Here is a 27,834-nt window from a genome sequence, read left to right as displayed (position 1 = left end):
CATAGCGTTAGTTCTGCTGAGACTGCAGGGCCTGCTCGCAGGTCGAAACCCTTGTCCAGGTGAGATCCTGGCAGCAGATAGTGTGTGTCTGGCCCAGCTCTTGGCCGCTCTGTTCCGTGTCATACTAGTCAAGAAGTTTCCAGCAGGTATGTGCACAGAATTTGGAAGCGATGGAGCCAGCAAAGGTGTCGGCCATCACGCGGGTCCCACCCACTCCCCCGGAAGTCGCTCACCTGTGGTTTTAGGTGCTGGGGAAGAAGAGGAAGACTCCAGGAGCCTCTTGGGTCATCCCGGAGGTGTTCTCTCCGCCGTCTTCCAGCAGTATGAAGCGTCAGCTCCTGCTTCTAGGCCTCAGTTTCCTCATTGGTGAAATGGTGAAGGTGAGATGGCAATAAATGAGATAATACAGTGAAGCGTGTAGCTCAGCACCTGGCGCACAGCAAGTGTTTATTAAATGGTGGCTGCCCACCCTCCTCCCCGTCATTATAATGGTCGTAAACGTGTTTAGATGACATGTTTGACACCCACAGTAGGCTGTCTCCATTGCCCTAGAATGACATTTCTTAAAGTGTGACTTTCAAGTGCCATCGCTGTTAGTAATAAATACTATTACCTAACCACTACGACTACCACTGACGTGTAACTATGACCATTACCACCACTTACAGACACTACTCTGGCTAACCATAGCATTTCTAGGGCACATAGTCAGAGACAGATAGCATCTTAAGTGCTTTAGTTACTAACTCACATTTCTCCCTGGATTTCTGTTGCTCAGTAGGGAAGGGGTATTAAGAGAATTATGAAGAATGGCTTATATGCCTGAGTCTCCAGCCTAATGAGGGAGGCAGAAACAAGACAGGAGACGACAAATGAGCGAAACCCACCAGACAGCGTAAGAGACAGCTCGGCTGCGTGATGATGCGTGGGGTCGGCCCTCGGGCCGCGCAGCCTGCCTGGGTTCAGTCCCGGCCCTGCCACTTACAAAGTGGGCATGGCACTCAGCCTCTGTGCCTCGGTCCCTTCTTAGCAGGGGTGTTGGTGGGGAGGGAGTTAATGGACCGAAAGCGCTGAGAGCAGCACATGGGACGCTCTGTCATCAGCCCCACCACCATGTGCAGGGGGATCTCAGGAAGCCTGACGGACTTGGGGGAGGGCGTCAGAACAGCCAAGGCTTTTAACCGGGCCTTCAAGGGCAGCCACAGGAGACTGGGACAGGCTGGGTAGCCTGGGCAGCAAAAGTCACAGAGGGACTTCTCTTGTTTCAAAGTACATGTTTCATGACAAAACTGAATCTACGTTTTAGAAACACAAGAATTCGGGGGAGAGAATTTGGTTTTTGTTCTCTCAAGTTCTCACTGACCGCATATCTAGGCAAATATGTCTAGGTGGGGCTGGAGCCGCTCTCTGGTGGAGAAGTACAACCTCAGAGGTGCCTGAGGGTCAGGGTCGGGGTCAGCTCCTGCCCCTCTGGCTCTGGGATTGAGCACGTCCAGCACCCCCCCCCCAGCCTCAGTTTCCCCCTGTGTGAAGTGAGTCACCTCTGCTGGCCCCTCTGCTTCCAGATTCTGCCTCCTAGGGGCACTCCCCAAGTTGTGGGGAGATACTCCCCATACGAGTGAGGTACAAAGAGAGGAGAGGCGCCTCTTTGTTCTACTCCAGATGCAGAAGGGGGGAGGTCTCCCCTCAGCCGAGTGCTTCACATAAATAGGAGGCGCCACGGATAGGCTGTGTGCTCAGTCTGAAGAAGTGGGCTCGTTAATCTTTTGCTCAGCTTGCGAAAGTGTTTTCTTATCAAATAATAGAGATGATGGCAGTGAGGGCTTTCTGCTACTGACTTAGGGTTCCCTTAAATACCATTTCAAGAAGATTTGCAGCGTTAAGCTCTTTTCTCTCTTTCCCTCTCCCCGTTTTTGTGCATTAAATCTCCCATCTGCTACCCAAAGTGGAAGGAAAAGAAATCAGAATGGCTATTGGGTGAATTAGTGCTTGTTTGCCTGTGTTCCCCAGACCGGCACATCCAGTAACCTCTCAAGTGGCAGAGCAAAGACCCCACTGTTTATGGTCCTGCCGTGTGCGGGGGTCGTTCCTCCCACGCCTGGTCCTTCCCCATCACTTCACCCACTTTTTCTTTTCTTCAGAGCACCTTCCTCTACCCGATGTTACCCGGCTCTTCCGTACTTGTCTACTTAATGGTCTGCCCCCTCTCCTCACCCTCTAGAATGTACCATAGATCGGCTTTGTTCCCACTGTGCCCAACACCAAGAACTGTCCCTGGCACTCAATAAGCAGTTGAATACTTTGTTCAGTTATCGAAATAGGACAAAGAGCCTAAAGGTTGGACACTGGCGTCAAACTACCACATGGGGTCTCTGCCCTGCCAGTCCCTAGCTGGGTGACTTTGGGCAAGACACTTAATTTCTCGGGCCTCAACTTCTCAGCTGGAAAATGACTTGCTCTGCTTCCAGAGGTTTTTGTGGCAATCATGGGAGGTGATACATTTAAAGGAAGTAGTGAACAGTAAGCTCTTCGGATGTGGGAGCTGCGATTATCAGTATAATTACTGTTTTCCTCAACCTTCTGGAAGGCCTAAAGTAACGAAATTGTGTTTAATGCATAAATAACCCAGAAACAATAGTGAACTTAAACATCGCATCTACTCAGCATGTGTGTGTGTCCTCCCTCCCATGTACCTCCCCCCTCGGCCCCTGTCTTTGCTTGCTTTAACGCAGGCCTGACAGGAGCTAGGGAGCCAGGCGAGCGACAGAGAAGTAGACCAGATGTCACAAAGGCCTCAGTGAGGACTGTTTGGAGAAGTGATGTGTACACGCTTTAGGTTTATCACAACCCACCACCCAAGGATTTAAAAAACTGGATTTCACCCTCCCGTTGGTTCAAAGACCAAGCAGACTGAGGGCCACACACTCCACAGTCAGCGGGGTACCCGGGCCCCTTGTGTGCTGGTTTGCCCATAGCACCTACACAAGATGGGCTGCTGTTGCTAAGTATGGAAGCTGGGGAGTGATTCGATTTGATTTATTTCACGTGGGCCGGAAGAATCTAGTCAGAGCTTTATAGTTTATAAAGCACTTTGCATACACAGTTCTCTGATTAGCTCTCACAGTAGCTCCTGGAGGAAGCCATTACTGTTCCCACTTACAGATGAGCAGACTGAGGCCTGAAAGGGATAAAAGGGGCCGCCCAGGTCACATCTAGGAAGTGGCAGATCAGAGCTCAGGCAGGGAGGTCTGATTACGATAGCGCAGCGCTCACATTGTCAGGGGTGCTGGGTCTCCCCCCGCCTCCCAGGAGAGAGGAGGCAAGACCCCAGGAGCCAGGTCTCTTGGTCAGCACCCCCTCCACCCAGCGTGATTTAGGCAGCTCGCCCTCAACTACTCGGGGCCTCTTCCCCAGCAGACGTGAGTTCACGGGCTCGGGGTGGCCAGCCTGAGGGTGGGCATCTGTCCAGCCCCTGACAAAGAATGAGCCAGGGACGGGGGGCAGACAAAGGAAGTGGCAGTGCCACATAACGGGGGATGGAGACAGGACAGGATCCTGGCCCAGCCGTTGACAAGCGCCCGCGGCGGGGGCTGCCTGTTGCGTCTGACTTCCTGCCCCATTGTTGGGGCCACCCGGGCTCACAGAAAAGAAGATTGGGAACTGCCAGGCCTAGGGGCTTCATTCATTGGGAGTGTTTTTGTAACGCGGCAGCCACAATCCCTTTTGTCTGCAGTACCGCCAGGATCCCAGAGAGCCTCGGTGCTGGGAAGTCCCAGCTTTAAAGGGAATGGACTCTGCTTTCTTTTTTTTTTTTTTTTTTTTTCAACGTTTATTTATTTTTGGGACAGAGAGAGACAGAGCATGAATGGGGGAGGGGCAGAGAGGGAGGGAGACACAGAATCGGAAACAGGCTCCAGGCTCTGAGCCATCAGCCCAGAGCCTGACGCGGGGCTCGAACTCACGGATCGCGAGATCGTGACCTGGCTGAAGTCGGACGCTTAACCGACTGCGCCACCCAGGCGCCCCTGGACTCTGCTTTCTTAACAGTGGCTTCCAAGGCTGAGCTGTTGACATTCCAGAAACTGAGGATGAGGACAGGGTAGCAGCTGAGATGCGGTCAGGTCGGGCTGATTTCTGGCCCTACTTTCATGCCCCACCTCGGATGGGACAGCCGTCTGGGACTTGCCCCTGCTTTGCTACTTTAATATTGGACATCAAGGGGGAAAAGACTCTCGAGAGGTCTAGAGAATACACCTGAGGCTTTGGGGCCCGGCCCAGCCCTCCATTCATTCCTTGCAGACCTCAAGGCTGATGGAGGTGAGGTTGTGGGTGTAGACGCTGGGAGTTCGGGTGGGGCCTGGGTGAGCCACTGAGGCGAGCCTTCTCTCCAGCCTGCCTGCCTCCCGGGTTTGGGCCAGCCAGCAGGCTCACAGCATTTTGTGTGTGGCAGTTTGGTCTCGTGAAAGACCCTAGAATCTTGTGTTTGTTTGTTTTTCCTTTTGAAGCCGGAAAGATTGCCTGTGGCTAGCTATGTGGCCTTGGACGTATGTCCAAACCTCTCAAAGCCTCAGTTTTCACATTTGTAAAACGCACACCAATAATTATACCTCCCTCCCCTGCAGGGTGGCTGTATTAGAAAGAGGGTAATGCTTGCAGAGTGACCTTATGCTTGCTCAGCACATAGTAGGTCCTCAACAGATGGTAGCAATATGGCTTTACTGTCCAGAAGCCAGTGCCAGAGTCTTTCCTGAAGCTGCAGTGCGGATGTGGGTGCAGAAAGCAAGGTCAGTCCTAGGAGCCTGCACCGGCTGGGTGTCCTGCCATCTATGGCTTGGGTGAAAGCCACCAGCTGCCAGTCAGGAATTCCCCCCTTAATCTCTGTCAGGCCTCAGGAGCCCCATGCCCCTACCTCCTCCTAGAAGTTTCTAGAAACTCTTTACCTGACAGTGTGAATGGGTCATCTTTTTGCCTTAGACCGTGGAGGAAGGGGAGGCAAGTTTTGTGTGATTATTCTCTGCTGAACCCAAGCAGGAATGCTATCCAGAGACCCTAAACAAAAGAACCCCCCCCCCCGCCTCCCCAGGGGTCTGTGAGATAAATCAGCAGGACAGCGGGGCCACAGCCTCTTCCCAAGCCTGCCTTGGTTGGCAGAGGCTGATGGGTGGTGGCAAGTGCCCTCACTGTGTTTGTGATCACGTCGGAAGCCCTCGCCCGTCTGGCTTCCATATGGTGAAAGAGTTTGTGGTCTCTTGTCGGCACAGACGCCGGGCATGGCTGAGGCAGGCAGGGCTCTTGCACATGGCAGCAGTGAGCTCCCTAGGTGAGGTGCAGGGGAGGTGTGGCCCGTAGGCCAAGGGAGCCGCACCCCGGTGAAGTGGAGAGAGGCCCGCTTTCACGCCGCCCCCTGCCAGGGGTGTGGGAAGGGTGCTACTCTGGCCTCCTGGACCAGCTGCCTGCCCATGAGGCCACCATGCGGGGAGGTTGGGCCTGAGAAATGTGCCAGATGCCTTTGACCTCACAGCACTCGGGAGCCCTCCCTGGGGCATGAGAGAGGGCAGAGATGTGGCGGCCCGTGTGCCGGCTCCCCTGGAATCCGCACCGTCTCACCCACACGGATGCCACCCTGGAGTGAGGCCCACTTACCAAAGACAGATGGCTGGGTCCCCTCCACCGAGGCGCAGCGCCACACTGACATCTGCAGAACTACATGTGCCGTCTCCCTCCCTGGGAAGGCTCCGCGACAACATCCTAGCTGGGCCCCGCCTCCGCCCCGAAACTGCTTGAGCCCCAGTCAACTGAGCCCCGCCCCAGGAAACTGCTCCTGGGTAGAAAATCCTCCTGTGAAATGGTTGTCTTTTTATCTGGGAAGTATTTTCTTTTTCTGAAGGGAACCCGTTGCCAATACCCAAGCCGACTCGAGCTTCCAGGAATGAAAGACGAAGCGGGTCCCCATTTCCCGAGCTCGTTTGCCTGCGGAGAGTTGGGCCAGATGCCCTTGACCTCGTAGCACTCGGAGCCCCCTGGGAAGAACTCTGGAGCCCTGCAGAGAGTTCTGGAGTGAGAGCAGACCCCTGAAAACACGTTAGCAGCCAGAGGGCTTTGCCTCCCGGAGTGAGGAACATGCCACACATTTACCAATTCAAAGAGTTCTGTCGTGGGCCCCTGTGCTGAGGGATGGGACATGCCTGTGAGCGGAAGTCTCTGTCTTCGAGAAACTATAGTCTGGGGAGAAAGCAGGCACAAGTGAGACCCTGACAAGTAGGGTACGTGCCGTGCAGGTGCGGAGGGCCTGCTTCAGGGTGGGCAGAGGCCTCCCACTGCCTGGGCGGACGGCGGGAGCCAGGGGCTGTGCTTTACCGAAGCACCCTGACACGACGGTGACCGGATGTCTCGGTTCGCCTGAGCTGGTTCCGGCTTGCACCTGCTGTCCCGGCGTCCTTGGCAACGACACTCCTTTTTCCCCTCAAAAGTGGTCCAATCTGGGTGACAAAAGACGGGGCTATTGTGCCTCAAACTCCTCATCCCTAAGATGAGGGGGGTGAGGAAGAGTGCAGAAAGTAGAAGACCAGGGCCAACTCTCTACGCTGAGTGACAGCGGAAGGTACCGTGTAGGAGCTCGGGGGCTGGGGGACACTGCCAGGGACTGCATCCCAGCTCTGCCTCTTACCCAGGTGCATGGTTGGGGGCAAGTTACTTCACCTCTCCAGCCCTCAGTTTCACCGTGTGTAAAATGGGATAATAGTACCTGCTTTGTGACACAGAGAGGAGGATCGAAGGAGTCAAGAGATGTGAAGGGCTTGAAATGGTGCCAGGAGCTTAGCATGCTCTGTAGATGCTAGCTCTTCGTGTTTCTCTGTTTTTTCCTGGAGCCTCTTTTTCTATTTTCAGGAGCCAAACCAAGATGCCCCAGTATTCACACGACTGGGCTCCCGCCCCAGTGCCCACTTTGTGGCTCCCATGGAGCCTGATGGGCAGTCACCGGGAAGAGGCAGAGAAATTGCTCACAGCTACTCCTGACTTGGTGTGTTCTAAATTTATATCCATATGCGTATCTGGGCAAGTACAGGGCTTTTTAGCACCTCTAATCCGTAACACGTGAGTTTTAATAAGAGAAGTGTATTTCCCCCTCAGAAAGCCCTGAGCTCTGCCTCTGACAGCGGTCCCTTGACCCCACGGGGAGACTCTGCCGTGGGTCAGCCGCTCCAGGTCCTGAGGCGGAGGGGCCGGTGGAGAAGATAGGCCTGGGGGTCGGAGGAGAGATGCTTTCCCAACTCTGACTCCAAGCTAGGCCAAACCATTCCGGTTTACCAAGCAATTCTAGAAAAATAATTAGTCCAAGATGTGAACCAGACTAGAATTGCTTCCTTTGTGCTGTAAGTAGCATCTGACTCTGGTGGGACAGCAGTGGGTTTTTCCTTCCTGGACGGTTTGGCCTGGTGTTTGAGGCCACAGCGGCTCTCAGAAATCTTAGGCAACCTGTGGTGAAGGCCTCAGAGCCGGCATGGGAGAGCCGGCCTTCTCCCAGAGAAGAGCTGCATTCGATTGGACAAAGCTTGGCCTCTTAGCTGGTTCCTGATGGTGCCACTCTGCAGCCCCAGCCCGGACAGCACGGCGGGGAAGGACGTGGGAGCAGTGCGTGCAGTGGGGAGATCACCCTGTGCAACCCCACGGCTTGGCGGGGGCCCCAGCTGAAGGTGGGGCAAAGTCAGGGGAAGAATTTAGGGCTGAGGGTGGGAGACATTCTGGCGGGCCCCTGTGAGGTTCCTCGCCCGTAGTAAGGGTGCACACAGGCAGGGTGGGCTGGGCGTACTGGGGAATGGGGAAATCTCATTAGAGAGCGAGCCTGAGGCGGCGTGGACCTCCTCAAGCCCTCCTGGCCCCCGGAGCCAGGCCCGCACCCGAGCCCTCCGTGCTCCCTGCCAAGAGTGGAAGTTAAGAAACCACAGCCCGGTTTTCCCAGGGCTGAGCTCAGGCCAGGTCTTGAGGCCCTGCCCGGCCGGTGGGCACGTCTGTGGGGCTGCCTGCGTGCTCATATCCGCTTCCTCACAGGTGGGCACAGGGGGGACATACCTGCCAGTTGGGGACAGAGGCACAAGGCTTTCTCGTGCCCAGGGCTTGGGTCGCACAGCCTGCACTTACGGGCCTGTGCCCCTCTGCCAACCTGCCTCTCTCTCTGAGGCCGCTGCCCACCTCCGGGAAGAACAGAGCCCGCTTTGAGCTGGAAATTAGAGTCGTTTCCTGTTCCATGTTGTTAAGACACTGCTTACAGGGCTGTAATCCCAATAAATCATATGCTTGCTGAGTGGGGCAGGGTTTATTTTTTTTTTTTTTTTCCAGGCTGCAGGGACCTCTTAAAACCAAGCCTTAAGAAGTTTATTCTCTTTCGTTTTTTTTTTTTTAAGGGGGAAAAATGGCTTTTGCAGGCCCAGCCCCGTCAAAGGGCCTTATGAGATCCTTGGCTTGATATACTCAGGCTCAGGTATATGATTCATTTAAAGAGATATGAGGAGAAACTGAGTCATGACACGTGGATCCAGTCTCCCCGTTGCTGCTGGATGCGACACTTGGCCTCGTGGGGTTTCTATTTCCTCCCCTAGCAACTAAGAGGACTTGGTCAGGCAGTTCCCAGCCTCTCCACATAGAAGCCCCGTTTATACTGGTACGTTTCCTGAACATTCCCAGGTGATGGTAGTGGCTGTTTTATGCACAGAAAGACACACACTGCCAGTCAATGACTCTTTTAGGTGGCTTGGTTTGTCACAGCAGCAACCCCACCTGATGTGTGTGTGTTCATGCGGGTAATGGTTTTAAGGTTAGGCCACCAACAGCACTTGGGGCAGCCAGGGGGGTGCAGGTCCCTGGCGGTAATTCCATGCCCGCCTCCCACCTCACACGTTCGTGAGTCTGTGTCCCTTGCTGTCACCCCGTCCCCTGTGTGAGATCCTTGACTGCCAAGGCCCAGAACCTGCACTGCCAGAAACAGCTTCCGGATCCCACTCAACATGCTGGTTGCATTTGTTTTGTCTGTTTTATGAGCTGGGACGGAGTGGGTGATGGGCAGTTTGCTGGCAGGCTTTTGCAAGCTTTGCGTGTTTATACTTGCTGGAGGGCCGGGGGAGGGGAGAGTTGGCTGGACTTGAAGAAGGCCACGGCTGAGGCGTTTAGTAGGACCAGATTCCTATAGGCTTTTTTGCTAGTATGTGTTTTCTCTATCAGCAGATACTAACGTAGTACTAATAGTTAACCTCTACTGAGAACTTGGCATGTGCCAAATGCTGTGCTAAGCACTTCGCATACATGCTTCTTGTGAGGCGGTCCTATTGTCTATACCCATTTTGCTGATGGCACAGCTGAGGCTGAGGGTGGGGTAACTTGGGCAGGATCATGACTGAATTCATTGGGAGGGACACCGGATCCCAACCCAGGAGGTCCTCTCTGGAACCCACGGTCTTGATCACTGCAGAGTAGATACAGCTACTGTCATGTGGAGTCTAGGAGACCGCAAAAGAGATTCTCACAATGGAGAAAACATCTAGAAGCTACTGACATCCCTTCTTTAATAGGAACACAGGCCCAAAGAGTGTACTGACCTGCCCCGGGTTCTAGAGTCAACGCACCTGCTTCCAGGACGGGGAGGCTTTCTCCCAGCGAGGACACTGCAGGGCAGGGGGTAGGAGCCTCAGTTCGCTGGGCCAAGCAGGTGCATTCAAAGCATACACGACCATGGAAATGGCCTGACCGTGTGCCGCCAGAGGCAGAATCCCAGCCCCGTGCTCAGCCCAAGAACAGACTTGTCTTAAGGTAGTGGTGCTCGAAGTGTGGTCTGGGAACCCCTGGGGTCCTGAGACTTTTCAGGAGTCTACAGAGTCAAAATTATTTTCATAATAAGAAGGGGTTATTTGCCTTTTCACTCTCATTTCCCCCACAAATGTCCAGGGGAGCTTTCTAGAGGCTGTGTGACGTGTGATAACAGTATCGCTGATGGTTGATGGGGGATGTGAACTTGCATGTTCAGATGTTTTAACATTTTCTGTTTTGATTTCTGATACAGTAAATAGTGGTAGGATAACACACGTAAACAAAAGCTCTTTGGAGGCCTCAATAATCTGTAAGAGTACAAAGGGCGTCCTATGACCAGAACACTCCAGAACGACTATTGAGAGGTACTGGACCCAGCAAGGGGGAAACCTGGCGACAGAGTGGCAGCACAAAGGGGATTCCTTCAGCCCTGCCCCCTCTCCCTGCCTCGGGCACAGCAGATGCCCGCCCTAGCCATGAAAGGCTTGTGGCCAAGCTCAGTGTAGAAGAACGGCAAGAGGAGGGAAACAGCCTTTTTCTTTGGGAGGGATAAAAGCTGGAGACCCTGAGGACAATGCAGATGTCAGTCATTCCTAGCCTTGCTCCTCTGGAGCCCTTTCACCCTGCAGTTAGGATGTAGCTGCCGCCAGTACAGATGGGAGTTTTTATAGGGATTTTCCAGAATGTCCAGAAATACAGGCCAGCTTCTCAGCATGTTCAGTGGGCGAGATGAAATTACCAGAAAGGAAATAGGAGCCTGGAACCCACAGGTTAAGGGAAGGATGTTACTGAGTAAGTCCATGAATTGCTTGTCATTTTGTCTTCTCTTGGACCACAGGGTCAATGGGTAGGCCAAGGAAAAGAGCCTGAAGAGGTCAGTTTGGGGGCTGGTACCGCCTTGTTTGTGGACAGGTGTGGATGCCAGCCACTACCCCAGAGGCAGAGGGACACTCTTAACCCTGGAGGATTTCTGTATGTTGAGAATATCAGCCAGTGTTCAATTCAGGAACCAGAAACCACTCTAGGTATTTTAAGCAGGAAGGGATTTAATGCAGGGAATTAGATGCCAACAGAATCATTAGAAGGGCTCAAGGATCAGGCTCAAGGACAAAACCGAACTCATCCAACCAAGGGGACTGCTCCCTCTGAGACATTCCCTGGAAATGCAACTCAGGACTGAAGCTGCAATCAAGAAATCTTTGTCGTCACTTTCAGTAACACTACCACTGCCTTTGAAGCACTCAGGAAGGTGGAAAATGGACACTGGAATGCTGTATGAGAAAAGAAAAAATAGACCTCATGCTTCATGACCTGGCTTGCTACCAGAAACAGGCAAAGGGGGCACAAGTATGGCCTCTGTCTCACATCCATTTACCAGATCTCATGGAACTACATATTAATGGCAAAACCTAATTTGCATCCAGAACCCCAGCTGCAAAGGAGTCTGGGAAGTGTAGTTTTCAGCTTTTTATGTCTCCAACAAAGACAGCAAAATGGAGGCTGAATGAGCCAATCCCCAATACCTGCCCACCAAAGTTATTGATACTGTTTTTTCATGTGCTAAGTTCTAAGAGGCACAGAGCATATGAATCATAACACCATCTGATTAGACTTGGTGATTCCCCAAGTTCCCTCTTGGATTTCCCCTAGTGCAGCTGGGAGATGCCACTTGGAGCTTCAGTGACCGTACTTGGCACTTGGTCTTGGCTGTTGGCCACAACAGGGAAGAATGGCTGGCAAATCCATGAACTATCTTTTCATTTATACTTCAGTCCCAATGCTGGTGGTTTAGATAAAGCCTTCCCCTTGGATCCAAAGGACTGTTATATATAGAAACATGTCTCTGAGTTTGCCTTCTAGCATTGCAATGCAAGAATTGGAAAATCCAAGAATATTTACAGAGAATTCAAATGGGCATATATAATCAAGAAAATTGTTATAAACAGAGGAGTAGTGCACAAATGGCTTGTTGTTTCTTCCTACATTCTACAGGCTTCTTCCGTAGAGTCTTGGCTTTCCCACTCTAGCAAGTCAACACTGTGCCCTTGAAAATTACATGCCATTCTTTTCTGGGCAGAAATAGGAGTTGGTCCAGAATTAAAAACTTAAGACGCATCGTAGTAAGTTCCTGAAGCTCGGCCAAACTTTTAGTCATTCAGCCAGCGTTTGTTGAGGACCTATTACATTCAGGTCCCATGCTGGGGATATTTGGGAGTACACAGACATGAGCAAGCCATCGTTTTTGTCCTGAGGCAGAATAGTCTACTCAGGAAGATGAGACACATCCAATGATGGAAGAGCAAGTTCTAAGGGATCTTGGATCTTGGAGTGGGAGGGCTTCTGGAAAGAGGTGGTACTGGAACTGAGCCTTGAAGGGTAAACAGGATTTAGACGGGCCGAGGCGAGAGCAGATTCATTCTCTTGAGGAGGTAGGAAGGGCAGGTGCCTGCTGGTATGCTGTGTCCTGGTGAATGTTGTGAGCCAGGACTGGAAATGGGTTGGGGTGAGGGCACCCTTGAAGCCAGGGCCAGCCAGGCTTCCTCAGCCCGTGACTCGTCCTCACCACTGCAGTTACTACACTTGGACCCTGATACATTTTCTGAAATGACAGAGCCCAGAATGTCAAAATAGCTTCCCAGGTAACCACCTGCAGGGTTACATCTGGTTTAATTTTGTTTAAAAAATAAATAAAAGCATCGTTTGTCCTCAACGAGAGAAGCTCTTAAAATTTTGACAATATCCTAAGCATTCAGAAACGTGAGACCAGAGATCTGAGGGTCTCAACGTTGATTCCCTGCAGTCGACTGGCTTAGTGACTGAAAAAGGAGAATGGAAGTCTTTTTCCCGGTCCCAGTACCTCTCTGCATGTCTAGGAGTAAGATGGTGGTGACAGCAGAGGCCTAATGCTCCAGGAGCCCAGGACGTCGGAGGGCGTGGGGTGCCGAGGAGTCAGGAGGGCGGGGAGCGCACACAGGAACAAGAGGTGGACTCAGGCTGTCATTAGAGAGAACAGCCACAAGGGGCAGCGCTCCAGGGCTGTCTCACCCTTGTGACCAGGCAAGGAATGTTGTGGGCAGAGCAGGCTGGTTGTCCCTCGAGTCATAAAGCTGAAAACTGGCTGTCAGGGCTGCCCGCGGCAGTGAGATCCACTGGACTGTGAAGTGGTCTCCCGAGGAGGTCTTCGCCATGGGAGACTTGCCAGAACTCACGGAGGACAGGAGGGTAGGACAGGAGGAAAGCCCCTCTCGGATGAAATGTAGATCCAGCACGGTGGGCGGGGGGAGGGCCTGGGGCAGGGAGAGGGCAGGACCCTGCGTGGAGGTGCAGCTGTATTGCCCAATGCCCCGGGGCACCAGTCACATGCCTTGTGCATGGCGCCCCCTGGTGACACAGGGAATACCTTGGGAATGGTGCCCCCTGGAGTTTGCAACTCAGAGGCCTCAGGAGCAGAAGTCTCTTCCTGCTTCCACCTAGCGCCCCACGTCACTGTGGTCGTGGGTTCTTCGTGTTGGGCCCCGAGACTCTTCCTCCCCGTAGGACTTGGAGCGGAGGCAGCTCTGGCTTGTCATAGGAAGTGACGTGGGGCCCACCTCAGCCCAGGTGTAGGTTGAGGAAGGAATGACATCAACTATGCATGTGTAGTGTGATCCACATCATCTGACACAGCTTCACGACAGCCCTGAGAAGCAGGTGTTACCCCATCTCACAGATGCAGGGAGCAGGCCCGGGCTGTGTTTGTGGTGATGGAACACAGCTGCTAACGGCAAAGCTGGGTTGGGGGCCCACCCGGGTCTGTTGGACTCTGTCCCCTGCACACACCCACCACCTGGGAGGCAGTCTCTCCCTTCTGCAGACAGAGACCAGGAGACCCCATCTGAATTCCTTGGGGAGGGGGGATGGGAGCTCCCAACTTGACGCACCGGCAAACGCCTTGTTTCATTGGTCACCTCAGGCCCTCAGTTCCACACGTGGCCTATGATGGGAATTTCTCCCGACCCAGGACAGTGTCTGTGGAATGGGACACACTGGGGTCTCAGTGAGGAGAGGGAGCCAGCCCCCTCCACACCTCTCAGCCTGAAGGTTATGGGTGACCGGCCTCTACAGCCGTTCACCGAGCGTGCGTGGGAGGGGTCCCCCCACTGGCCTGACCCTCTCTCTCTGCTGCCTCACAGGCCCTTCATGCTGCTGCCGCCACTGATGGAGTGGATGCGCGTGGCCATCACCTATGCGGAGCACCGCCGCAGCCTCACCGTGGACAGCGGCGACATCCGGCAGGCCGCCCGGCTGCTGCTGCCCGGCCTGGACTGTGAGCCCCGGCAGCTCAAGTACGGACCTGGGGAGGAGTGAGGCTGAAGGGCTTGGGCTCCGCGCCGGGCTTCCCTCACCCCTCCCGCTCCTGGAGGTTGGGAGGACCCCCCTACCCCCCCACCGTGGTGCCCCTGCGTGACCACGCCTGTCAGAACTAATCACTCCCGACCTTGGCTGCTTTCTGGGTTCATCTTCTAAAGCCGCTGGTCAGGTGTACAGAGCAGACACGCGTTTGGGTTTGGACAGGAGAGCTCTCACAGTCTGTCTCTTTGGGATATTTGGGCACAAGCAGCAGAGGCGGGTCCCTCTTCTTCTCTGTTCCTGTATTTGCCACTGTTTTCCTGAACTCTTCCCGGTGTAGGCGCTGGGCTGAGCCCTTCCTTTTCACATGTGTTATCTTGGGCCTCAGGACAACTTTAGAGAAGGGGGTGCTGTAAAGCCCATATTACAAATGGAGAAACTCAGCTAGCAAAGCGGCCTTGCCTAAATTTGAACCCAGGTCTATATGGCCCAAGCCGTGGCTCTTAATTTCCTTCCCAGCGTGGCCATCTTGTATTGGACTGGTCTCCTAAAGTTGTCTGAAGAATGGTTTCTGTGGCTACTGTTCTATGAGAGTCTTGCATTTTTATTTATTTTTTTTTTTTGACCCTCTGCCCCAACCCCAGTTATAGCCTCCTCTGTCTCCACGGCAAATTCCCAAAGTCATTCTGGGATGTGAACTTTCCACACTTCGGTCCAACCAGGGCTCCAGGCTGAAGCCACCCATGGGAAGCCTGTCCCGCGCCCTCTTGTAGATGTGGTTTTTAATCCGTGACCCTCCCTGGTAGGATGGCTTGATGGCAGTGGGCTTCTGGGCCATTCTCCACCATCTGTTTGGTAATTCTGGGCCTCCTCGGGAGGCCTTCAGGAGAGAGGGCGTAGAGCCAGGAACTGGAACTTGGCCACAGTGGCCATCCCGTAGGCCGGGTGCAGCCTTCTCCCCGCAGGAAGTTCACTGCCAAGTCCACACCCCGACTGGAGCTGCTTCCTCCTCAGGCTGAACCCCTGGTGGGTTATTTCTGATGGGACCTGGTTCCCTGATGGTGGACAGCTCTTCTGTGTCGTGTGTGTAGAAGAACGGATGTATGGACGCTTGGCAGCATGGCGCACGCCAAGGCCATTCTTTGCCGATCCAATAGCAATTCCTGTCCTTCCCATCCGCCCTGTCATCCCCCCACTCAGCCTGGCGTAGCTGTGCCACGTCTCCTTGAGGGGCTATGTCCTAGCCAAAAGTGTCACACGCGGTCACACTCACGCACCTGTGGGTCTTTTCTGCACAGACCCGAGTGCTGTTTCAGCTCCTTCCGGAGGCTGGATGCCCGAGCGGCTACCGAAAAATTCAACCAGGACCTGGGTTTCCGCATGCTCAACTGCGGAAGGACAGACCTCATCAACCAGGCAATCGAGGCCCTGGGCCCGGACGGGGTGAACACTATGGACGACCAGGTACGTGCGGAGAGCTCCACTAGCCAGGCGTAGGGCACAGAGTCGGGGCCTCGTCATTGCCGGGTGGTGGCCCAGTCCTTCTGTCCCAAACCTGAGAGCCTCTCAGCTCTGTGCTGCTGACAAACGGGCGGCCTCCCAAATCGTGCCCTGCCTGTTCCTGGTGAGACGTCAGCTCGAGGACCTTCCTAGCACCCCTTGGAAAACCCTTGTAACGGAGGTTCTGCCTCCACTGTCTGGAGGGCTGGAGGCTGTCCCAGATGGCTCAGGGCTGGGACAAAGTCCAGAGGAGTCAGCTGGATTTCCAGATTTGGGCGTCAGTCACGAGGGCGTGCTTTAGGGCACCTCGTGCGCCTCCCGCGTGCCAGGCCCGCGGAAGCCGCCGCCTTGGTGGCAGTAGCAGGCAAACACGTGCTAGGAAATAGAGACGTCCAATACAGAGCAGATTCATGAAAAGTGCTAAGGAGTAAAATCGAGCTGGAAAAGGAAGTGTTGGAAGTGACTTATAATTTTAGGTAGACTTTAACTTGAAGGTTTTTTTTTTTGTTTGCTTTATTGTTTTTGCTCTGAAGAGCTCACATTTATAGAGCTCACTGCTATGTTCCAGGCACTGTTCAAAGCACCTTGCACAGATGAACTCATTCAATCTTGACAGCAGCCCTGTGATGTCCATACTATCATTATCCCCATTTTACCGATGAGGAAACTGAGGTACAGAGAAATTGGTTTACCCAAGGCCACACAGCTAGCAAGGAGCAGAGCTGGGCTTACAAGCCATCTGACTCCAGGCCCTTTGCCACAAGGCACTGTCCAGTTTGTTTATCTGACGCGGCCTTGTGAGTCCTTGCCATGGAGGTGACAGCACTGCAATTTGGAAGGCCACACGGAAGCGTGCGGAAGGCGCGGTGACAGCAGAGGGCTTGGGTGGAATGCTCTCCCACGAGATGACAGCACAGGACAGGGCGGGCTGATGTGCCAGGTCAACCCCAAGGCCGGGTGGCCCTGGACTAGTGACGGGTCAGGTGGAGTGGCGGGAGAGGGGGCCCCCTGGAGGGGTCCAAGCCCAGCCAGAGCCAGGAGGACCTTGCCTTGGGAGGAGCAGGGGGATGAAGCACAGAGCAGTGGGACAGGCACTCCTGGGACAGGAGATGACCCGGAGAGCAAGAGCACGGAGGTGGGGCAGTCAGAACACCTGCTGGGGTAGGGTCGGGGAGGTGCCCAGGCAGGGCAGCAGGGAGGCGACAGGCTGGGCGTCAGATCTCCCTGGGGCGCCTCTGTCAGCACAGGTCCCAGGGCCTTGCAGGAGCTTTTGTCCTGGGGCATCCTCTTCCTCCTCGGGGCGCAGGGCCGTCCACCCTGTCAAAGCCCTGGCGTCTCAGGCGGGCTGCCTCGCCCCCAGCAAAGGGGGCTGGCGGTGCCTGCCCCGTAGGGTTAGGGGACATGTCTGCGTCAGGCACACAGTTAAGGCTCAGTAATGTTCGTTCTGGGTCCTGTTGTCCTCGCGAGGACAACAGCGGTTATCTGTGAGCGCTGGTCACCAGCCGTCTTCCTGTACCTGCCTCGGGGATGGGGCTGACAGTTGCTTCTCACAAGACCCCCCGACTTAAATGCTGAACCGTGCACAGATGTGTGGGAAACAAGAAGTCGAGCGTGTGCGGCAGGGGCTGAGACAAAGCCCGAGCCTCACTCTGCAGCGCTTGGCTCCTCTCTAAATGCTCGATCCTGTTGTTCCCTCAACCTTGGTATTTATAGAATGATCTGTGGGTAAACAGCCCTCTCGCCCATGACTAATGTCAGGCCATTTCTTTATCTCTGGGCACTAGGCAAGGATTTATGAGGTAAGGAGATCTTGTCTACACACAAATAACCTAATAAATAACATCGCAGGGCTCCAGACAAACGCTTGCCAGGATCCAGCTGTGGAATAACACTTTCCACTGCTGTCTTTGCTATTACTGGCCACGGAGAAAGATTCCCAGCCAGGAGGCGGCCCCACTAACCGTCCGCCCAAACGCAGGGAGGGACTGGGCCTCAGCTTTCGGAAAAGCGCTGACTTGCTCAGTAGCACGAAATGGTCAAGGCAGAGCCCTCTCCGCCCTCCGTGCGCAGCCCCGGAGCGTGAGCTTCGCAGCTCAGGCGGGTCTGGTTCCAGGGCCAGCCCTTCCTCCCGCACCCTGTGTGACCTTGCCTTGGGTCTCTCTGTGCCTCGTCTGTACAGTGGGGATGAGAATAGAGCCTCCCTAACAGGGATATTACGGTGACTAAATGAGACGCTGCATGTGAATCACTTCGCACGGCGATTAGGCACGCAGGGCCTGGGGCGGGTTAGGCTATGGCAGCGTGACAGTAGCAGGGATGGGGTCATTCGTTGTGTTCTTTTAATTAGGTAGCTCTTAAGGTAAGCTTGCTCTGTACTGAGCACTTTACACGTAGTAACTCGTATTGTTCACAGATCTCTGAGGTAGATACTGTCGTTATCCTCCTTTTAAAGATGAAGAAACTGAGGCACAGAGGGAGACCAGTAACCTGGACTAAGTTTACAGCTCGCCGTGGCAGAGGTGAACTTTGTGCCCGAGTCCGGCCGCGGGGCCCGGGCTCCTCACCCCTGTGTCCCACGGTGCCTGTGGAACTGTCCCCTACTCACCCTTCACGTGTGGCGTGTCCAATGGGCACAGAAAGGGCAGAGGTTGGGCCGCGACACAGGACTGCTCAGGACGAGCAGCCGAGTCAAGCAGGAGACGGGACGGTGGTTTCTGGGACCGAGGCCTGTGGAGTACGTGTCACTGTGTCTGTTTCCAGATGGTTTAGCGTCTGCCTCTGGTTCACACAGGGTCTGACGCCGCTGATGTATGCCTGCGCTGCTGGGGATGAAGCGATGGTCCAGATGTTGATTGACGCGGGAGCGAACTTGGACATCCAGGTGAGCAGGCCCCAAAGAGCCACAGCCGGGCCGCTGGCCCAGCAAGGGAGCACCCAAGGTGTCCATCAGCCACGCTGGGTGTGGTGTTTTGGACAACCGGCTAAATGGTTCTTGGAGGAATGGGTACGGAGATAACAGCAGAGAGGGCATTGCCTCAAACTTGGGCTTTGTGTCTGAGAACAGGGGGGTGAGTGGAGAGAATGGCTATGGTTCTGTTACCGTAACACCGGTCCCTCTTAACCAGCCTCGTCCCCTCCCGTCCCTACCACATCCACCGTCCCCAGATGCATTTAGCTCTGCTTCCCTCTGCGGCCTGGTGCCCTTCCTGAGGTGGATCTGCCCAGGGCCAGCGGCGCTAAGTAAACATCCCTTTTTTTTTTTTTAAACATTTATTCATTTTTGAGAGAGTGTGAGTGAGGGAGGAGCAGACAGAGAGGGAGACACAGAATCCGAAGCAGCCTCCAGGCTCCCAGCTGTCAGCACAGAGCCAGATGCGGGGCTCGAACTCACGGACCACGAGATCATGACCTGAGCCGAAATTGGACGCTTAACCCACCGAGCCACCCAGGCGCCCTTAAACATCCTTTTGAGCCTTGTCTACATGGCGCTCCAGGCAGACGTTGCCAGTTGAACCCGGAAAGCACTCGACTTGGCTCCTGGTCCCCATCCCTGCGGGATACCCCCTTAGCTCAGGCGCATGTGTATCTCGCCCGGGAATGTCACTCGCCCACAAAAACCGCTCATCCGTGGCATTTTCCAGGTTCCAAGCAACTCTCCCAGGCACCCCTCCATCCACCCTGACAGCCGGCACTGGACATCGCTGACGTTTGCTGTGCTGCACGGACACATCTCTGTAGTCCAGGTGAGCCTCTGCCAGGTGTGCCGGGCCCCAGACGCAGCCCCTGCCTGGCCCAAGCGAGCGGCCGCCTGGAATCAGAGAGAGCAGAGGTACTGCTTAGAGTCAGCCACCGGGTCAGCAGGGCGGGCCCCACCCCGCCCCCCACCCCCCACTTTGCCTCAGGCAGAGGGCTTTCGTACAAGGATATGTGTGGCCTCAGCAAGTAAGACCCAGGCCTGAGCAGTAGCAGGCCTGGACGGCATCTCCGGGTCTGTCAGGGAGTCCCGGGGCCTGCTGGAAGCTGCAGATGTGCTCTGTCTTCCCTCCTCCAGCCATCTCCCCCCACCCCCACCTCGAGCTCGTTCTCCTCCCTCGTGAATGGTCCCCCAGAGCCGGCTCGGTATCATGGCGTCCTTCTGGCTCTGCCCATCCCCATTAACAGGCCCAGTCTTTCAGTCTCCCAGTTCCTGAGGGCACTCAGAGGGGCACAGCTCAGGGGTCAAGCCAGGCTACGCCACACGGTCCCCACCTCGGCCCAAGGTAGCTGTGGCCGGTGTGAGGATGGGGTTCGGGCCCAGAAGTAGAGCAGAGCGGCGTCCCACCCCGGGTAGGACACCAGCCACACTGCCGCTCGACTCCCAGACTCCTTTGCTCCTCAGGCCACTGGGGTATAGAGGGTTGCATGCCCCTTCCTGGGAGTTCACGTTACACCTTGCTGTCTGTCTGTCTGTCCGTCTGTCTGCTAGATTGCAAGTCCTCTGTGGGCCGAGGTCATGTCCAGGCTATTCATCATTGTCAGCACAGCCCTGGGCTGTGGCAGTGACTCAGTGAGTGGTCTTCACCAGGCCCGCTGCCCTATCCTGCCTGCTTTTTGGTTACTGCCGTCCTAACGACCCGAGCAGGCTTCCAGCCTATCCCAGACCGGCCTGCAGGGCCGTGCCCTGGACTTGCCTGGATTGGTGCCCAGTTTCGCCCCATCGGGCAGGCCTCCACCTCCCCCGCCTTGGCACACCGGCTCAGGCGGCAGCCACAGCTGGGTTCTGACTGACAAGAGCCTCCAGCTGACGGCCGTTCCCCACCTCCCAGCCGCCCATGGCCACAGGTACCCACCTGGGGTTCCCGCCCCGTGTGATGTGGGAGCACGAAACAGGCTCCCCCAGGGGCAGCAGAAGAGCTAGAGAGCTTTCCAGATGGGAGTTGTGCGTGTAAGCCACCCGGAAAGGCGATGCAGTGGAGGCGTGGAGGGCAGCCTGGACCCCTCGTACCTGGTCTCCGGGTGTGGGACAGCTGCCGTGCAGGCTGGCCTGCCGGGTGTAGGCTCCGAGGAGGGTTTGGTGTCCAGAAACCCGGGAAGGATGGAAGTGCTCCCACCGGAGCAGCCGGTCAGGTCAGGGAAGGTGAGACGCAGCCTGCGGTGGCCTGTTGGGGCAGTGCAGACACCGCCCCTGCCCCGAGGCAAAGCCGGCCCGGCTCAGCTGGAACTGCCGGGTATCCGCCAGCCCCGGGCCACCTTGCCCTTGCCGGCACGGAGAGAGGCGCCCTGGATGGTGAGCTTTCCCCCCAGTCCTGCGCCTCTCAGCCCCGGGTTGCTTGCCAGACCTCTCAGTGAGAACCTTCTGGTTATTGGATCCCCGTGGTGGGTTGAGTGCCATTTCGTATCAACGGCCTCTTGCCGTTTTCCAGATGAGGAAGGCCGAGGCCCAGAGGGGTTGAGGTTTGTGCCCCAGGTCCCTGACTGGTTGGTGGCTGGCACTGGCACTCGGTTCATTCTGGGCCTAATACCTGTGTCTTTCCCACTACTTCTGCTGCCTCCCAGAACCTCAGTTTCCCCGCCTCAGTTTCCCCTGCTGGATTGGGATGATACTTTCCACTCTGTTCATTTGCATTATTTTTTAGAAAGGTCACCACAATTAAGTCATAGGAAAGCATTTTTTTTATTTTAATTTTTTTTAACATTTATTTATTTTTGAGAGAGAGAGAGCACGAGCCGGGGAGGGGCAAGGAGGCAGGGAGACACAGAATCTGAAGCAGGCTCCAGGCTCTGAGCCCACCATGGGGCTCGAACTTGTGAACCACGAGATCGTGACCTGAGCCAAAGTTAGACCCTTAACTGACTGAACCACCCAGGCATCCCTCCCCAGGAAAGCATTTAAAAGCGAGAAACAGTTCAGATGTCCCCACGGCTTAGGGGCTTGGTCCAAAGTCACAAGAACAGAGGTGAAGATTCTAGAAACGTGGAGCCCTGAGGCTAACTCCAAGTTCTAAAGTTCCAGTTCCTCGGCTGCCCAGGGGGAGTAGGGTCTCGGTCACATGCCTAGAGGGAACTCGTCGAGGCCCTTCTCACAGACACTCCCTGCCACACTGACGTGTCCTGTCATGTGCCCTGCAGTTGCTACTGGATGCCGGTGCCCACGTGGAGGGCTCAGCAGTGACTGGCGGTGAGGACAGCTACACGGAGACACCGCTGCAGCTAGCCTCTGCAGCTGGTAGGTATACAGCTGGCTCGGCCCGTAGCTGGACTTGCGGCCCCGTGCCCAGATCCCTGGGTCGAGCCTTGAAACCCCTCCGTCTGAGGCCTCCCCCTGGCCCCATTCATCAGTGTTTCTCTAGAGCTTGGCACCCAGGCGGGGGCCAGCAGACAGGCGCGGTGCTGTGGGCAGTGGTAGCATCCTTCGTCGGCCTTGTCTTCCAGGGAACTACGAGCTGGTCAGCTTGTTGCTGAGCCGAGGCGCTGATCCCCTACTCAGCATGCTGGAAGCCAATGGCATGGCCTCCTCCCTCCATGAGGATATGAACTGCTTCAGCCACTCAGCCGCCCATGGTCACAGGTACCCACCTGGGGTTCCCGCCCCGTGCGATGTGGGAGCACGAAACAGGCTCCCCCAGGGGCAGCAAAAGAGCTAGAGATCTTTCCAGATGGGAGTTGTGCATGTAAGCCACCCAGAAAGATGAGCAGGTCCTCGATCAGCAGAGAGGCCTCAGATGTTGGACGCCCAGAGACACTGGGTGGCAGAGAGGTCCCCTTGCTGGGAGAGGCCCCCCAGCTCGTTCCCGGCAGACCAGGACTGCAGCCTGGGTCTCCCAACACCCAGGGCAGGATCTCCCATTTCCTATAGACTCCAGTACTGACCCATCTTGGGGCCACGTCCTTTCCTGTGCTCAGTGGTTCTTCTCCGGGCCCACGGTGGCCTCCTGGACCCCCAGGGCCTTCGCACAGCATATGGCTCAGCCTCGAAGAAGCTCCTGGCGGCCGTGTGGGAAATCACACCCCACTGCCAGAGCAGATGGCGGATCTTGCTTTGTGGGGGCCAGGCCTGCCCAGGGCTGTGGCGGGGAGGCAGCGGGCTGAGCCCAGAACCATCCGGAAGCTCTGGGGGGCAAAGTCAGACAGAGAGGAGGTTATTAGAAGGCAGGGGAGGGGCCAGAAGAGAGGGGCAGCCAGGACAACTACTTCCTGTTCTCCAACGCCCTTCTCAAAACCTCTTCACCCTGCGTGGAGACCGTCTGTCCACTCACCTGCTACCCACTCTCTCTCTCTGGAACACGGATCGGGGACAGGCATGGCTGGCTCACCTTTACATACCCGTGCACGGCACAAAGTGGGTACTCTGTAAACTTGGTGAGCAAAGCTACTGCCGGATGACCCCGAGTCTCTCAGAGGGGTCTCTGCATGGCACAACATGACCTCCAGCACAGAATGGGGTGGGGGCTGGGCTGGGCTGCCGCCGGAAGGCTCAGCCCCCAGGTGACCTTTGGACCTGCCCATGCTGCAGCCATCCCAGGCCACAGGATGTGACAGAATGAGCCTGGGACATGGGACCAGAAGTCTGGGTTTGAGTCTGTACTCCTGCCCAGGGTGACCTTGAGCAAGTTGTATTCATCACACATGAATGGCAGCGTCCGTGGGATCTCACAGGGTTAAGTGCAACAGTACATGGGAACATGTTACGTCAAGTCTAACGTTCTACACACTGAATTCTGTATAACAGGCGTCTTGACTTGAGGTCATTCTTCCTAATGGAAGGAAGGAAAAACAAATGAATATGGGCATGTCCTATGTTTCAGACACTTCCCATGAGTAAAATTGGCTGCTATCTCAGAGGACCGCTATGTATCAGGCTCTACGTGTGATGCCATCACCTTGGCCTGACATTAATTCTGGAGGAGGGTGAGGCTGGTACCTTGTTCCGTAGATGACAGCGGTCAGGGCACAGAGACATAGAACAACCTGTCTGAGATCACACAGGCAAAATGGCAGGGCCTGCTTGGCCCCAAAGCCCATGACTTAGTAGTACCAGGATGGTAGGGGAGTGGTAGGGGAGGCCCCGGTGTCCTCCCTGCCTCCCTCGGGCGGCTGCAGATGGAGGGCGCTGGAGGCCTGGCCCAGCCCGCCTGGGAGGGGGAGATCGTGCGCACTTTGTGCCCACAGGTGCCCCGTAACTCCCATATGGGCCCCGGGGCTCTGGAAGGCACCTCAGGTGGTTCCGTCCATGGTGAGGACCTCAGGCGTCACCCTCCTTTGTCCCTTGGCCTGCAGGAACGTCCTGAGGAAGCTCCTGACCCAGCCTCAGCAGGCCAAAGCAGACGTGCTGTCCCTGGAGGAGATCCTGGCTGAAGGTGTGGAGGAGAGTGACGCGTCCAGCCAGGGCAGCGGCAGTGAGGGGCCCGTGCGGCTGAGCCGGACCCGCACGAAGGCCCTGCAGGAGGCCATGTACTACAGTGCTGAGCACGGCTACGTGGACATCACCATGGAGCTGAGGGCGCTGGGTGAGAACTCGCAGGCATGCACGTACACACACGTGTGCACGCACGCGCGCTCTCCTGCTCTGCGGCAGACAGGAAGGGGGCGGTGCCCACAGGGGCAGATGGGCCACAAGGCAGCAGAGCACCGGGCGGGACCGCTCTACGCAGGCCTGATGGCTGATGGCCAGGACAGGAGCTGCCTGGAGCCTCAGTCCTCAGCAGAGGTGCTTCTTGAGGGCATCGCCCCGCCACAGGCCCTTCATCCTCCCTGGTCAGAGCTTCCCTGCCCCAGGGCCTGGTCACGGCCTGGGATGTGCGGCCCCGGGGTTGAGTCAACTTTTCTGGTCACCTGGATGTTCTCCTGTCACTCGGCCAAACTCTCCACTCCTCGGGTCTGCAAGTCTGTGGGACTGTCCTTCCACCAGGGAGGCCGCTCAGACAGACAGACAGACCTGGGTGAGGTCCCAGCCATTCCACAGGCGCTGATGGTCCTCATCTAAGAGTGTGATGTCACGTGAGGCACAGGGCCTGGCTCTGGCTCGCCACGAGCACTCGGTGCACGGCAGCGGTGTCCCTGCTCTCACAGGGGCCACGACACACAGACCCCTAGCACTGGGCCAGGGAAGCAGGAGGCCATGCTACCTTCTTGCGGCCGGTCAGGCTCAGTGTTCTTCACTGTAAAATGGGTGTATCATTCCCATCTACAGTCAGCAAACTGAGGATGCTAATGCCACCTAAGTCATGTGTCCCTAGGGAATGCCATCCATCCTTTTTTGTTTAAATCCATATGAGGCTGGGGGGTAAGAAGCTATGTCTCTAATTACCAGGAAAATTACTAGTTTTTGTCATGACCTTCACAAAGTAGTTTTAAGTTACTTTATGGCCTCACTGACACACTCCAGGGAGCTGGTACACAGTAATTATGTGCCACTGAATGCCAGTGACCTGAGCGCTGGTAAAAGCCCTCTGAGGTAGGTCAGGATTCATTTCAGCCTTCTAGATAGGCGTGGGCCTATGTGTCCTGCCTATTTTCTAGGCATCCGAGTCCACCTGGCCATCCCTCATAATTAATAGGTCTTCCCAGTAAGTAGTTCCAGGGCCCCAGAGATGGTGGGACTGGCGTGGCCTCAGGCTGAGCCGTGCGGGTTCCTGGCACTCCGGCTGGCTCTCCCTCATCTGATGAGAACCTGAAATTCCCCTGACCTCAGCAAGCCTGTCAGGCCAAAAGGAAGCTCTTTACAGCTGGCTTCGGAGAGAGCCACTCAGCATGAGGGGACAGGGCGGGATGCTAGGGGACCAGAGGGGGCACAGTGCAGACAGCCTGCCGAGAAAGTGGGGGGTGGGGGCGGGGGGTCTGTCCAGGGCCCGCTCTGCTGAGGCCTGCCCTTCCCCTGCCTGCGCCCAGGCGTCCCCTGGAAGCTGCACGTCTGGATCGAGTCCCTGAGGACCTCCTTCTCCCAGTCGCGGTACTCGGTGGTGCAGAGCCTCCTGAGGGACTTCAGCTCCATCAAGGAGGAGGAATACAACGAGGAGCTGGTGACCGAGGGCTTACAGCTCATGTTCGACATCCTCAAGACCAGCAAAGTGAGTGACATTGGGCAGGTCCCCACCCTGAGCTTGCCGGGTTCCAGGGCCCCGGCCCAGACCGCAGACACGCAGACCGACACACGGCAGACAGACACCGGCACCCTCCCGCACCCCCCACACCCAGACTCCCACTGCCTGGCTGCCGAGGCTATAGGCCGTGGATTTGTCGGGGCTGGAGGCTGGCCAGGAAAGCAATTTGGGGATTCAGTGATGGAGGAACAGGCATCTCTTGCCAAGCCAGATCCAGGAGGAATAAAAGACCGCGGCTGCTCTAATCCAGGCCTGGACTTTTGAAATTAGCCTGACATGTCTGTAGCTATAAACAGACGGCCATGGCGGGCGGGCGGGCGAGCTCACAGGCCCTCTCTCTGCCCCTGCCCCGCAGAACGACTCCGTCACCCAGCAGCTGGCTGCCATCTTCATGCACTGCTATGGCAGCAGCCCGGTACCCAGCATTCCAGAGATCCGGAAGACCCTGCCCGCCAGGCTAGGTGAGGCCTGCCCCCGCCCACCCTACCTTTCCAGATCCCCCTCCTTGTCTGTCTTCCTTTATCTTTCCCTGTCTGTCTCTTGTTCCCCATTCCTAGCGCCAAGGCCCTGGGCCTCAGTTTCTCTGTTCTTCCCCTTTGTATCCCCCAACCTCTCAGAATGCTTAGCCAGCCCCCGGTGGTGGGGGGGCCCTAGTCATTTCCCTTCTCTCCTTTTGGGCACAGATCCTCACTTTCTGAACAACAAGGAGATGTCAGATGTGACCTTTCTAGTGGAAGGAAAGCTGTTTTATGCGCATAAAGTCCTCCTGGTGACGGCTTCTAACAGGTAGGCTGCATCGGGAAGAGGGGTGGGAGTGGCTTCGTTAGACACCAGGTGACAGAGGAGCCTGTCCTGTGGAGATGGGTCACGCGACCGTGGAGTCCCGCTGCCCCACAGGGGGCACAAGACGGTGTGGAAAGAGGGACAGAGGGGATGGGACGAGAGCTCTCCAGGAGGAGCCCTGAGGTTGCATTCCTGTTCGAGTTCCTGCTTTCGCTAGAAAATATAAATGTTTGGGAATAAAGAGTCACTTTTCCCGCCACAGGCGTCACAGTCACCCCTGGGGGGCAGTGGGGATGCACTGGGGCCCAGCCCGGCTGTCAGTCCAGGGTGATGTAAGACGCCATTTGCCGAGAATCATTTTGGGAGCACTGCAGTAATTTTAAAAATGTCCCGTCTCCCAGTGACCGGCCAGGTGATGGATGGCGCCATTGCTGCAGAATGATGGAGTAAAAGTCATGCTCAAGACCCGCCTTGTTTCTCCCCTTTCGCACCAGGTTCAAGACACTGATGACCAATAAATCAGAACAGGATGGCAACGGCAGCAAAACCATTGAGATCAGCGACATGAAGTACCACATTTTTCAGGTGTGTGGTTCTCTGTGCCTTGTGCTTCTCAGGGGTGGGGTGGGGGGAGCTCCCCCCACCCCCAGGGCCCCTTGGCTTTGTCCGTCTGGGCTGGGAGGCAGCCAGGATTGGCCGCCATCTTCCACTCCATCCCCAGTCCGGTGCCTTCTGCGTTTGCTACATCAGTGGTCAGGTGGGAGTGTCTGGGCCTTTCCCAGGCAGAGGTAGCCATTCCTGTGTGGGCTTGTGGCTTCAGAGCCTCACTCATGAGTCCTGAGCTCTGACCACCAAACGACTACATGGGCAGACTGACAGACACGTAAGGCCTGGCACACGTGCATGAGCCCTTGTGCCTCAGGGCGAGCTCCCCGCAGCACAGCACAGACCTCCCTGTGGCGTCAGCCCCCTGCCTCCTGCAGGCGGGATGCGGGGGTTGTGCTTACTCTGGGAAGCATGGTGTGGGCTGCTCCTCCCCTCCCAGGCCTCAGACCCCCAACCAGGAAGGCCAGGCAGAAAAAGCCGGGTGAGCCTGTCCTGGTTGCGGAGGACCCAGGTCAGGTCTTTCAGTCCCTAACTTTGGAGAACATCAGAGGTAGTGTGATGGAAACTCCACGGGCTTGCTGCCAGTCGGGGCCAGAGAGTCTGGAGGGAGGAGCCCCGGCGGAGAGCTCCTTTTGGGAAAGTGGCGACTACAGGTCTCCAGGCTGGGGGGGGGCTCTGGGCTGCCCGGATGACCCCCCAGGGGCTGAGACCGAGGCCAGGGACAGCTGGTATGTGGGTC

The 27,834-nt window shown here is 56.1% G+C and overlaps 1 protein-coding gene across 2 annotated transcripts in view; it reads left to right on the top strand.

Moving 5' to 3' along the window:
• The window catches only part of ABTB2 (ankyrin repeat and BTB domain containing 2), a 175,630-nt gene that overhangs the window by 140,445 nt on the left and 7,351 nt on the right, over nucleotides 1–27,834 (top strand). For both annotated transcript variants that reach the window (XM_045484920.1, XM_045484921.1), the window contains exons 4-14: nucleotides 13,971–14,123; nucleotides 15,426–15,591; nucleotides 18,419–18,508; nucleotides 19,269–19,370; nucleotides 21,736–21,832; nucleotides 22,039–22,174; nucleotides 23,884–24,113; nucleotides 25,495–25,673; nucleotides 26,062–26,167; nucleotides 26,390–26,492; nucleotides 26,984–27,074. In XM_045484920.1, coding sequence (XP_045340876.1) covers nucleotides 13,971–14,123; nucleotides 15,426–15,591; nucleotides 18,419–18,508; nucleotides 19,269–19,370; nucleotides 21,736–21,832; nucleotides 22,039–22,174; nucleotides 23,884–24,113; nucleotides 25,495–25,673; nucleotides 26,062–26,167; nucleotides 26,390–26,492; nucleotides 26,984–27,074 — 1,453 coding nt within the window. The remainder of the gene's footprint in view (nucleotides 1–13,970; nucleotides 14,124–15,425; nucleotides 15,592–18,418; nucleotides 18,509–19,268; nucleotides 19,371–21,735; nucleotides 21,833–22,038; nucleotides 22,175–23,883; nucleotides 24,114–25,494; nucleotides 25,674–26,061; nucleotides 26,168–26,389; nucleotides 26,493–26,983; nucleotides 27,075–27,834) is intronic.

Source organism: Leopardus geoffroyi, chromosome D1, assembly GCF_018350155.1.
Source record: "Leopardus geoffroyi isolate Oge1 chromosome D1, O.geoffroyi_Oge1_pat1.0, whole genome shotgun sequence".
NCBI classification, from domain to species: Eukaryota; Metazoa; Chordata; class Mammalia; order Carnivora; family Felidae; genus Leopardus; species Leopardus geoffroyi.
This window is presented reverse-complemented; position numbering and strand designations above follow the sequence as displayed.